The sequence below is a fragment of the Mobula birostris genome, chromosome 23 (genome assembly GCF_030028105.1).
Source record: "Mobula birostris isolate sMobBir1 chromosome 23, sMobBir1.hap1, whole genome shotgun sequence".
Lineage (NCBI taxonomy): Eukaryota > Metazoa > Chordata > Chondrichthyes > Myliobatiformes > Myliobatidae > Mobula > Mobula birostris.
Genome location: NC_092392.1, coordinates 1,564,780 through 1,578,376, shown reverse-complemented (window position 1 = coordinate 1,578,376; position 13,597 = coordinate 1,564,780). Strand labels below are relative to the sequence as shown.

At 44.1% G+C, this 13,597-nt stretch overlaps 1 protein-coding gene across 1 annotated transcript in view; it reads left to right on the top strand.

The window, feature by feature from the left end:
- Positions 1–379: 379 nt before the first annotated feature.
- The window catches only part of podxl (podocalyxin-like), a 159,874-nt gene continuing 146,656 nt past the window's right edge, over positions 380–13,597 (top strand). The window contains exon 1 of the mRNA XM_072241824.1: positions 380–655. Within this exon, the coding sequence (XP_072097925.1) occupies positions 625–655 (31 nt within the window). The 5' untranslated portion in view covers positions 380–624. The remainder of the gene's footprint in view (positions 656–13,597) is intronic.

Here is a 13,597-nt window from a genome sequence, read left to right as displayed (position 1 = left end):
ACCATGTCATTCATTCTATGGTCTAAGTCACTTAGATCACATTTCCTCTCTATTCCGACGTTTGATCTGAAATATTGAACCTCTTGACCGTGTCTGCATGCTTTTATACATCGAATTGCTGCCAGGTCTACAGGTGTACCTAATAAAGTGGCCACTGAATGTAGATCATCATAATCAATATCCATCCTGATAAATATTGACATGGATCAACATGATCAATGTCGAGTTAAAGAAGACACGAGAGCTCTTTGCTTTCCTGTTTCAAAGCCAAGAGCAGACGTTGACTGGAGTGTGGGTGGCTGGCGGAGACTGGCGGTGCTGGTCCCTTTAAGGGGGAGGGTCGATTCAGATGTCTTTGTGTTGCTGCGGCGCGGACGCTATTGTCATTTGAGTTGCTGCGGTGTGTGTGAACATCAGTGAACCACAGATAAACGGCGGAACTCTTAAACTCACGACCCACTCCGGGAGAGAAAGAAAGAAAGCAGGGTTGCTTAGAAAAATAAATTCTACGACTCCCTGAATCAAAATCCCGAGTGAAAATTTAACTTGAATGAACAATTCAAAAGATTACGTTTTCAGACAGAATTCAATCCAACTTCGCCAACTGGATCCCAGCTCTCGAAGATGAGGTTACTGCTCCTCCTGAGTTTTCTTGGTGAGTCTGAACTTTTTAAACATTTATGCTGGGACCCATGTGACTGTTTTAAGCTTAAGGAGTATAACGGTGCGAACTCGAACCGCGGGCAAACAAGTTGTAACGCGTCGGGAAGTGTTGGAAACTGTTTGCAAGTCCTTACAACTGCGTAGGGGGCCAAAGTTGGCCGAACAATCTTCATCAATGGGCAACAAAATGCAGACATAACGAGGGGGTTAAACCCCGCGCCTTTCAACGTGCTGTGTGTAAGTTTAAATATAATAGTCCACAATTAGAAAAGCACAGGTGTATTTTATACAGTGGGTCACGGAGAGGAATAAAGAACCGAGGTTTTGGTCGAGACCCTTCATTTGTCCTGATGAAGGGTCTCATCCCGAAGCACTGACTCTTCATTCATTTCCATTGACGCTGCCTGACCTGCTGAGTTCCCCGACATTTTGTGAATGTTACTCTGGATTTCCAGCATCTACAGAATCTCTTGTGTTTCTATTACATAGTGACCTGCCTCCTCTTAAAATTCAAGATTATTTAATGTCACTTCCATAGCTCAAGTCTAAAAGATAAACAAATAATTGTTACTCCCGATCTGATGCAGCACAACACACAATAAGATAAAGAGCACAATAATTAAGAAACAATAATTATAAATATATAGTATGTGCATAAATCATGATTGTATGTCCATGAAGTGGCACTACTTACAAACACTCTGACTGGCATGCTGGGGAATATTACCACCTGAATTCCTGTTTTTAAATGTGATGGCCCTTCCCTTGGAGTTCCGGAGTTCCCAGTTCACTGGGCTTCCTTGCCAGTCCTTTATGGGTGGGTCCTGAGATGGAATGCCATCTGTCAGGAGCTGTAACCAGACGGGCAATGCCACCTGCACGTTCCCTCCCCTTCGCACCATGCTACATAACACCTTTCCGCACTATCCCTGTTAAACACTGGAAAATTTTAAACCGTCCCTCCCTCCTCAAGAGTCTTTCAGTCTAGTGGAATGATTTCCTGTAAGTTTCAATGTATGGTATCCTGCCCAATCAAACATCCTCTCTCTCGATTTCAATGTTCCCAAATAAAAAGGCAGGGAGTGATTAAGAATAGAGTGCATCTTCAGCACTTATAGATAGAGTGACTAGCAATGCAATCATTCATTAACCAGTCTTACACCCTGTCCCCTGATTAGGATGTGCGTAGATTCCAACCACATTGCTAATGGTCCGTGTTCACATATTGCTCTGACCCAGCAAGAACGGTGGATTTCTGCCTTCGAAAATCATTAGTTAACCAGATAGTTTGTGTAGATAACTTGATAAGTTTTGTGGTCTGCATTACTGATACTTTTTATTTCAAATTCATTTAATTTGAGGAAGAATTTATTTAGCCAGAGGGTGGTGAATCCATGGAGTTCATTGTCACAGACAGTTGTGGAGGCCAAGTCATTAAGTATATTTAAAGCGGAGGTTGATAAGGTCTTGATTAGTAGGGGCATCAAGTGTTATGGGGAGAAGGCAGGAGAATGTAGTTGAGAGGGAGAATAAATCAGCCTTCATGGAATGGTGGGGCAGCCTCGATGTGCCAAAAGACCTATTTCTGCTCCCGTGTCTTATGGTTTTATGATGTTAGTAACTTGAATTTTCCCGGTTGTTATTGTGGGTTTTGAACTAGGCAATGTATTTGACTCCTGCTGCATCCTTAACCAGGAAACAATTAGAATCAGCTATTGAATGTGTGTCTTGTTGGCTGAAGGTGCTATTTTAATTTGAATTGTTTAATAACTTCTCATTTGCCAGATCAGAAGTTCAAGCCTCTGTTTACTACATCAGCAGCACTGTTCTCTCTCAGCTCTGCGGGTGCGCGACTGCACAGTAACTGAAATGCTCCCATGCACCTAGCCTTTGTTGCTGCGCAGCTTGAATTTTTTAATATAATGTTTTAGTAAAATGTCACACAATTTTCAGGCAGTGTAAAAATTCCCTAGTTAGAGCAGCGATTGATCCATGGAGCTGTATAAGAAAAATTAGAGGGAATGTTGACAGAGTAACCATTATACATCTGTGTAACTAATATGGCTAAAGGAGTTCTGTACAGCAAGTGATTCCTCTCGGTGAAAAGCCGAAATGGTTTTGCACATCTCAGATCAGCCTTTACATCTGAGGCTAGCTCTCTCTTGATATGTGGTTGAGGATCAAGAGTGGGATGGCAATCCTGGATTTTTAAATGGTAGTAAATAATTCCTGAGAGAATTTACTGTCTCTGGTGAGGAGGGTGTTCTGTGATCTACATCTGGATTATGTCAAGAAGATTGCCACACTCCAGTCCTCCTGGTTATCTCAACCTCAGTCCTCTGAACAAAGCTCAAGTCGTGCTAGTGTGGTGAATGAAACTGTCTGAGCAAGCACTTCCAGTTTGTCTCAAGGGTGTAAGGAAAACAGTTCTGGGTTTTAATTCTCCAGTTTGACAAGTTTATGTTTTATGCAATGGTGCGGTAGCATAGTGGTGAGGAGAACACTTTTACAGTGCCAGCGACCTGGGTTCAATTCCCGCCATTGTCTGCAAGGAGCTTGTGCGTTCTTCTTGTGACCAACATGGGTTTTCTCCGGACGTTCTGGTTTCCTCCCACATTCCAAACATCCAGCTTAGGAGATCTGCTGCCCATGTGTGTAATAGAGCAGCACAGACTCATTGAGTGGAAAGAGCCTGTTACCATGCTGTATCTCTGACTAAAATGAAACAACTGCTTTGACAAGTTCACATTGTAACCTTGGGGTGTCACGGTGGTGAAGCCAGTAGAGATGCTGCTGATTTTGATCCCAATTTCCTGTGTGGAATTTCCACAATCTCCCTGTGACTGTTGCTTTCCCCCATGTATGCCAGTCTTCTCCCCCACCCCAAAGATGTGCAGGTTAATTGGCCTCTGTAAGTTACCCATAGTGTGTAGGCAGCTGGTAGAATCTGGGAGGGGCAGTTCTAAGATGAACGTATACACTCACATATTCAATCCAGCTTGTCATACCACCGATTGAACACTGGAGGGCAGACCCCAACCCAGCATGGACACCATACTACACCGCCTCCGCCATCTCCCCTCCTGGACTGCTGCAACAGGCAAGCCCGCGGCTTGAGGCCTATCCTTGCTTCAGTCAAGGCCCCACCATCTATCTCACCAATAAGCAAGGAAAACACACTTGCAGCATTTTACATTATCACTGCACACCACCTTTGTGCATCGGCTCTGATGCCTTCCTGTAGCAAGCAGTAACACTCCCCCAACGAGCAGCTTTCTGATGGAGTAGACCTGCAGTACCTGAAGTTCTTAATGTCCAGCATTGTCCTACAGTCATAAAAAAGACAAAGGCATCTTTGATTGTCCCCTGAGAGGCCACTGCAGCCGAATGTGCTGCCATCTTATTTAATCTGGGCTATTAATACAAGGGAGCATAATTTTAAGATAATAGGAGAAAAATTTAGTGGGGATGTGAAAGGAAAATTTTTTACACAGACTGGTAGGCTTGTGGAATGCGCTGTCAGGGATGGTGATAGGGCAGATACATTAGGGGCATTTAAGAAACTCTTAGGCATGAGGATGATAGGATGATCTAACATAACGTCTTCTCATTAGTCAAGAAAGCACACCATTATTTACACTTTTTGAGGAGATTGAGCTGTGCAAGGCTCCCCAGCTCCATTCTAACAGCTTCCTACAGGACCTCAATTGAGAGGGCCCGGTCTGGCTGCGTCATTGTGTGGTACGGAATCTGAAAGGCATTAGACTGCAAGGCCCTACAGATCACAGTAAAAGCTGCCGAGAGGATCATTGGGGTCTCCCTCCTCTTCGATTTGTTTCATTTATTGGGACCGTAGCAGATGAAGGGGCAAAAGGATTATTGAGGATCCCTACCACATATCCCCCATTCTCTTTAACCCACTGCCATCAAGAAGGAGGTACAGCAACATCATGACTAGGACTGCCAGACTGGATAGCAGTTTCTTTCCTCTGGCTGTGAGATTAATAAAAACCCTGCCACCGTCAAGTTCTCGTCACTAGGACAGTGTGCTGTTTACTGTTTCCCTGTGCTGTGCACTTAACATGCATTTTGAATTATATTTCACTAACTTATTTTTGGTTTTATGTGCTGCGTATGTGGGTACATATGTACTGTGGATGCACCACGTCCTGGAGGAACGTTGTTCTCTTTGGTTGCATACTATATGTACAGTCAGATGACAATAAACTTGGGCTTGAAAAAAGGAAAGTTGTATAGGAAAGAAGTGCTAAATTGATCTTGGAGTAGGCTTAAAAAATTGGCACAACATCATGGGCTGAGGGTCTGTTATGTTCTATGACCTAATTATCTGTAAACCTGAAGCAGGCCATGGAACTTTAACTCATTTGTTACAGATTAAGGTTTCAAATTGGAACAAATTTTCAAAACTTTTCTTTCGAGTGCAGTAGCAAGTTGTGGAGGGTAAAATATTTAACGTTCTTCCATAATGTAAGCCCGCGAGGGAGTTGCAGCCTGTGTCATGACCCGCTTACACCATGCCAAAGGATTGACATCCCAAAGCAACAGCTCCTGCTTCAGAATCGCGCAGTGGCATGGTAGATTAGTAGTTAGTGTCATCGCCTCGCTGCACCAGCTGTAAGGTCGGGGTTCAATTCATGTTGATCTTTGTAGTAGTCATACTTTATTAATCCCAGGGGAAATTCGTTTTCGTTAAAGTTGCTCCATAAATAATAAATAGTAATAGAACCATAAATAGTTAAATAATAATATGTAAATTATGCCAGTAGATTATGAAATAAGTCCAGGACCAGCCTATTGGCTCAGTGTGTCCGACCCTCCAAGGGTTGTAGGGGATTCGTAGCCCATTCTTTAGTTAGAGTCTTCAGCATTTTGGGCATCGAGGGAGAGAGGAAGAGGAGAGCCATCCGCAGTACCACCGATGCGGCAGAGAGGGCCTCAAGATGGCTGTGGCTCAAAAGAGGGGAGCCATGGAGTCATAAGTAGCTAGCCATCTGGACACAAGCTGGGGTCTGATCAGCCCCGGCTGGGTCACCTGGAGGAGGTTGTATGATGTTGAAAGACCCGAAACACCCGATGATTCCAGCAACATCACTGAAGATGTGTCCAGAAGCATCAATAGATGTATGTACACAGTGTGAGGCAGAATTTCCCCTGCACAAACCCCTGCTGACTCCCTGCCAACCCCATCAGTCGCTGCCTTTCCAAGTGATTAAAAAGATTGAATCCCTAAGAATTTTTCCAATGGCATCCCTAATACCACCCATGACTCTCACTGCCCTATAGCTTCCTGGCTTCCCCTAGCGCCCTTGTTGAATTTGGAAACAACATTAACCATGTTGTAATCTTTCAGTCTCTCACCTGTGGCTAAAGGTGATGGAAAAATATCCATCAGAGCCCCCACAATCTCAATCCCTTCCTCCCATAAAAATTTACATCCTCCTTCCACCACATCTATCCAGTCCTTCCCTAAACACACTAGATTAAAAACAGGAAGTTCTGGAAACAGTCAGCATGTCAGGTTGTATCTTTCACATTTCAGCTCAATGATCCAATCACCAATTCTGAGAAAGGTTATCCGACTAAGATATTACATTGAGTATTTCCCCGAATCCTGAGTACTTGAGTATTTTCTACATTATGTTAACCTTTCCTCGATGCTATACCATGCTATCATTAATTTAAGATGGTGTTCTGGTGTAGTGTAGGCACAGTAGTGTAGTAGTTAGTGTAAAACTTTGCAGGACCAGTGATCAGTGACAGGGGTTCAATTTCCCCAATCTGTGTAAGGAGTTTGTACGTCCTCCCTGTGACTGCCATGGGTTGGGGTTTGTAAGTTGTGGGCGTGCTATGTTGGCACAGGAAACATGGAGACATTTGCAGGCTGCCACCAGCAAATCTTCAGACTGTGCTGGTCATTGGGGCAAATGACACACTTCACTGTGTGTTTAGACGTATATGTGACAAATAAAGCTAATAGTTAAAGCCATTTATCTTTTCTTTCTTGAGGAGCAGAAATTCTACTTGCCACTTCCAGTTGGAAAACTGTGCAGCAGACCAATCATTGTGGTAATGCTTTCCAGAATGGGTTAATATACTGTACAACCCACAGTGACAGAAACTAAGTCGAGAATGGTGCCAGAGTATAGTGACACTTTGCAAGCCACTTTCCACAGATCTAACCTACAGGGGTGAGGTTAACACCTTGAACAAGCTCTCCCTCAATGTCCAGAAACAAAAGAGCTGATCATGGATTACAGGAGGAATGAGATAGGCTCACCCCAATCAACATCAGTGGCACTGTAGTTGAGAGGGTGAGTAGTTTCAAGTTCCTTGGTACAGATATCATCGAAGATCTCACCTGGGCTGTACACACTTTCTGCGTGGCAGAAAAAAAAGCACAACAACGTCTCTTCCACCTAAGGTGACTGAAGAAGTTCAGCATGAGCCCCCAAATCCTCAAGACTTTCTACCGGGGCACCACTGAGAACATCATGACTGGTTGTCTCACCACGTGGTTCAGGAACTGCACCATCCTTGATCACTGGGCACTGCAGAGAGTGGTACGGACAGCCCAGCACATCTATGGATGTGAACTCATAGTCATAGTCATACTTTATTGATCCCGGGGGAAATTGGTTTTTGTTACAGTTGCACCATAAATAATAAATAGTAATAAAACCATAAATAATTAAATAGTAATATGTGAATTATACCAGGAAATAAGTCCAGGACCAGCCTATTGGCTCAGTGTGTCTGACCCTCCAAGGGAGGAGGTGTAAAGTTTGATGACCACAAGCAGGAATGACTTCCTATGATGCTCTGTATTGCACTCGGTGGAATGAGTCTCTGGCTGAATATACTCCTGTGCCCAACCAGTACATTATGTAGTGGATGGGAGACATTGTCCAAGATGGCATGCAACTTGGACAGCATCCTCTTTTCAGACACCACCGTCAGAAAGTCCAGTTCCATCCCCACAACATCACTGGCTTTCCGAGTGAGTTTGTTGATTCTGTTGGTGTCTGCTACCCTCAGCCTGCTGCCCCAGCATACAACAGCAAACATGATAGCACTGGCCACCACAGACTCGTAGAACATCCTCAGCATCGTCCGGCAGATGTTAAAGGTCCTCAGTCTCCTCAGGAAATAGAGACGGCTCTGACCCTTCTTGTAGACAGCCTCAGTGTTCTTTGACCAGTCCAGTTTGTTGTCAATTCGTATCCCCAGGTATTTGTAATCCTCCACCATGTCCACACTGACCCCCCGGATGAAAACAGGGGTCACCGGTACCTTAGCTCTCCTCAGGTCTACCACCAGCTCCTTAGTCTTTTTCACATTAAGCTGCAGATAATTCTGCTCACACCATATGACAAAGTTTCCTACCGTAGCCCTGTACTCAGCCTCATCTCCCTTGCTGATGCATCCAACTATGGCAGAGTCATCCGAGAACGAACATAAAGGCGTTTGTACATTCTTTCCGTGACCTTGAGGTTTCCTCCAGGTGCTCCAGTTTCCTCCCACATTCCAAATATGCAGTGTTAGATTTAGTAAATTGTGGGCATGCTATGTTAACACCGGAAGTGGGCTGACACTTACAAGCTGTCCAGCACAGTCCACGCAGATTTGCTTTGTTGCAAACAATGCATTTCAGTGCATGTTCATGATACATGTGGCAAATAAAGCTATTTGTATTATCTGTATTGGAATGATTTGCTCTGATGTAAAAGTTAAAATCCTGTCTACTTGCTGCCAATTTGAACCACATCAAGTGTTTAGAATTCCCTTCCCATCCCAGACCCAGCAGTGACACAGTCAAACTGACATCCACATCCAAGGGAGGTCAGTCCAGACTCGGGCTAAATGCATTATTCATGGCCTGAACAAGAAGCCGAGGAAATCACTCTCTGATTCCAAGCAATGTTCCCATCTGGCCAGATACTGCCTCTTGATCCAGGCTTCAAGGCCAACTTAAATGAGGCCGTTGGGGTACACACTCTAAGCTTATACAAGATCCTACTTGCATGCATTTGCAGGATTTCACACTCTGACACCAGCACTTGGCCGATATTGACATCAGTATCTGGAAAAGTCCAGATGAATGACCTTGTTCATGCCCACCATGACTCTGGATCAGTTGAAACCAAATGCCAAGAGCATGCCACAAACCTGGCAATTTTCCCTGTTCCCTCCCTTGCTGGCATCACATCTGCTTGGCCTAACTTGAAATCTACCTTCTGGAAAAGAGTTCACCTAGCCAAGCTAAGAGTGACAATGCAGAGCACTGAGTTGGACCCACACTGCACATTCTGAAGCAACATGAACCCCAGAATATCTCTGCAGAACATGTGTCCGACATGACACTTCAAGTGGTACCAGGTCAGACAGCCAATGTTGGCTGAGATTTTCGAAAGTATGTATGCTTTGTAAAAGGTGTATTGAGTCGATCTGTTATTGACATAAAATTAGACCCATTCTGATAAAGCAGTCATTTTAAGCTCAATATGATCCCACAGATAGCTGTGAGATAAATTTACAGGTGAACTAGGGTTGGTTTGAGGGATAAGTGGTCTTCACAACACCAGGTACATTGTGTTTATTGACTGATTCCTTGGCAGTATGGCACTCACTAGAGACGGCAGTTGGAATCTGGGTTTCAGATCTTCAGGTTCCGTAAGACATTTGGCCTATCGAGACTGCTTTGCCATTCTGTCGTAGCTGATTTATCATCCCCCTCAATCCCATTCTCCTGCCTTCTCCCCAAAACCTCTGACACTCTGACTAATTGAGAACCTGTGAACTTCAGCTTTAAATATACCCAAATACTTGGCCTCCACAGCCATCTGTGGCAATGAATTCCACAACTTACCTCCCTCTGGCCAAAGAAATTCCTCCTCCTCTCTGTTCTAAAGGGACTTCCTTGAACAGAGATGAGGAGGAATTTCTTTAGCCAGAGGGAGGTAAATTGTAGAATTCATTGCCACTGAGATTTTCAGATTCATTTATTTATCACCTGTATATCAAAACATATAGTGAAATGTAGCCCAATGATGTGATTGGTAAGTTCAGGTTTAGTTATAACCAGAAGAGAGCAGCTCAGAGGGTATAACAGTACTGTAGTAATAGGGATCAGTGTTTGGTTGGTTGTTGTGGAACATAGACGTGTCGAGTGGATGCCCTCCAATTGGTAAACAGTCCTGGTAAGATGGTGTAGCGCTCGGACGCAGCAACCACTCCGGGTTCAGTCAAAGGTGCATTTGTTCATCTTGTACAATCACAAGTCACTGCTGGATACTAAGAACGTCGAGTACGGCAGGACTATCCCATCAGTGAGTTGGTCAATAGCGGTGGAGCTGGACTTATTGCGTGCCGTTGTGTTGTTGCCTGGACTCGTGTACCGTTGGATGCTGTAAGTGATTGTCTCGGATGATTTTTCTGTGATCCCAAGACCCTGCTAGATGTTGGTAATGTAGAATGCTGCAAGTCCAGTTGGCTGCTTCATTGGCTGGACTGATGGCATGGGAGCTGTGTTGCCATGGTTGTGATGAGGACTAGCTTAGGCCACGGAGTCGCCTGTTGCTATGGCCCAGGGGAGGAGTTACTGAGGAGGCTGTGAGTGTGTTGAAATGGTTTCTGGGTTGGTGGCTGGACCCTCCTGTCGTGCTTCACGCAGTGCTGCCCTCTAGTGTTCACTCAGTAGTACAGCTAGACCAGGACAATTTACTATGCCCTGCTAGTCTTGCCACTCAGGTACTTGGGTATAGTTTTTTTCTTTGCGACAATATGCTTTACTGAAATCCTAACCATATGTGCTATTTGCACTCTATGCTGTGTGCTGTTGGTAATGTGTTTTGCACCTTGGCCTCAGAGGAATGCTGTTTCATTTGACTACGTTCATGGATGGTTGAATGATAGTTTAACTTGAATTTACCTCATTCCTTAGGCTAAAAATTCGAATAGAGAGGGGAATTAGTGCTGGTATTAGTTTATTATTGTCACGTGTACCAGCCAACCAAAGCTCAGTAGGCCATATGAGAAGGGCTTGACTGTCACTGTCAGATATTATCATCCATTTTGGATATTTGTCTCTGGAGTTGGTATTGGTTTATTAGTGTCACAGGTACCAAGATACGGTGAAAGGTTGTCTTGTGTACTGTTCAGACAGATCAAATCATTACACCGTACATTGAGGTAGAACAAGGTAAAACAATAACAATGCAGAATAAAGTGTAAAAGCTACCGTAGAAGTGCAGACCAGGTAAACAAAGATGAAGGATTTATTGATAAAGGTCACAAATAGGTAGATGTGAAGCCAAGAGTCCAGTTTTTTGTGCAAGAAATCCATTCAAGAGTCTGATAACAAAGAATGGTAGTATGCTATTAGAAAAAATATTTTGCGTGTAAATGAGGGATTATGAAAATAAATGAGACCATGTGTAAGCACAAGCAGTCAGGGTCAAGATGTGCGACTCTGAGTTTGATAGGTGATAGTTGTGTAACTATACAGCCAGGCTTCTTCCCTGCCAAGGCAACCTGTTACTGGGCTCATCTTGTCCAAGGACAACCAAGAAGGCCTGTCTTATCCTGAGGCAACTAGTAGTTGTATTTGTCCTGACCTGGGACATAGAAACTCATGAAATGAAACCATGGTGTAGGCTGTCCACGCTTTGGTCCTGCATCACCATCAATATGATCATAGCTGACCCTCCAGCCGCTGACTTTTTTTTTTACCTACTTTCTCCTCAAACTCTTTTATATCTGTTTCGTATAGAAACCTAACAGTGAATTCCACTGTTTCGCCACCCTCTGTGGGAAGAAATTTCTCCTCCCTTAAATACTTTGCCCCATGTCTTGAGGAAGTGCACTCTCATTCTGGGCCTCCCAGGGAAACCAACCCATTCACACCATTCCAGCCGAGCCCTGTCAGTCTTCTGTATATTTCAGTGACATCAGAATCAGAAATGGGATTAATATCACTGGTATATGTCATGAAGTTTGTTGCTTTGCAGCAGTAGTACATTCCAATACATAGTAAAAAAAAACTATAAATTACAATAAGAAGTATATATAAAAATTAAATTAATAGTGCAAAAAGAGAAGAAGAAAAAATAGGTGCTCATGGGTTCATTGTCCATTCAGAAATATGATGGCAGAGAAGAAAAGGTCATTCGTAAAACATGGAATGTGTGCCTTCAGGCTCCTGTACCACCTCTTTAATGGTAGCAATGAGAAGAGGACCTGTCCTGGGTGATGGGGGCCACATTTCTGAGGCATCACCTTTTGAAGGTGTCCTCAATGGTGGGGAGACTCATGTCCGTGATGGAGCTGACTGAGTTTATAACTTATTGCAGCTTTTTCTGATCCTGTGTGATGACCCCTCCATACCAGGCAGTGATACAGCCTATTAGAGTGCTCTCCACAGCACATTTGTTAAAATTTGAGAATGTCTTCAATGACATACCAAGTATCCTCAAACTCCTTATGAAATATAGCCACACTCATGCACTCCTATTAATTGCATTGATATGTTGGGCTCAGGGATAGATCTTCAGACATGTTGACACCCAGGAAGTTGAAGCTGCTCACTGTTTCCATTGCTGATCCCTCGATGAAGATTAATATGTGTTCCCTCGACTTCCCTTTCCTGAAGTCCACAATCAATTCCTTGGTCTTACTGATGTTGAGTGCAAGGTTGTTGTTGCGACATCACTCCACCAACCAATCTGTTTTGCTCCTGTGCACCTTCTTGTCAGCATATGTTGTATCATCGGCAAGCTTAGATTTTGTTTGAGCTGTGCCTAGCCACACAATTGTCAGTCTAGAGTGAGTAGAGCAGAGGGAGACAGAGGCCCAGGTTTTGGAGCTTGTTGATTAGAACTGAGGGTAGGATTGTGTTGAACGCTGAGTTGTAATCAATAAACAGCAGCCTCCTGTAGGTATTACTATTGTCAAGGTGATCCAAGGCCAAGTGGAGAGCCAATGAGATTGCATCCACAATAGACCTCAATGCAGTGGGTCCAGGTCCTTGCTTAGCCAGGAGTTGATTCTGGCCATGACCAACCTTTCAAAGCACTTCGTCACAATAGAAGTGAGTGCAATCGGATGATAGTCACTGAGGCAGTTCATCCTGCTCTTCTTGGGCACTGGTATGATTGTTGTCCTTTTGAAGCAGGTGTGAACTTCTGAATGCAGCAGTAAGAGATTGAAGTTGTCCCTGAGCACTCAAACCAGTTGGTTGGCATAGGTCATCGATGCTGTACCAGATACACCATCAGGACCTGACGTCATCCCTCATTCTTCTGAACTCCAGTGAGTATAGACTTAGTCAACCCAGTGGTCCTGCCATCACAGGAACTAGAATGGTGATAAGACCATAAGACAGAGGAGCAGAATTAGGCCTTTCAGCCCATCAAGTCTGCTCTGCCATTCCTTCATGGCTGGTCCCAGATTCCACTCAACGCCATACATCTGCCTTCTCACCATATCCTTTGATGCCCTGACCGATCAGGAAACTATCAACTTCTGCCTTAAATATATATATGAGAGTAAGCATTCGGCACGGACTAGAAGGGCCGAGATGGCCTGTTTCCATGCTGTAATTGTTATATGGTTATATACCAAGTACTTGCAGTCAGTAGCAGAGTGTTCCAGAGATTCACCCCTCTCTGACTAAAACAATTCCTCCTTACCTCCGTTCTAAAAGATCACCTTTGGATTTTGAGGCTGTGCCTTCCAGTTCTGGATACCCCACCACAGGAAACATCCTCTCCACATCCACCCTATCTAGTCCTTTTAGTAGGTTTCAGTGAGATTCTCCTATGCGTTCTTCTAAATTCCAGTGAGTACAGGCCCAAAGCTGCCAAAAGCTCCTCATATGCTAACCTTTTCATTCCCAAAATCATCCCTGTGAACCTCC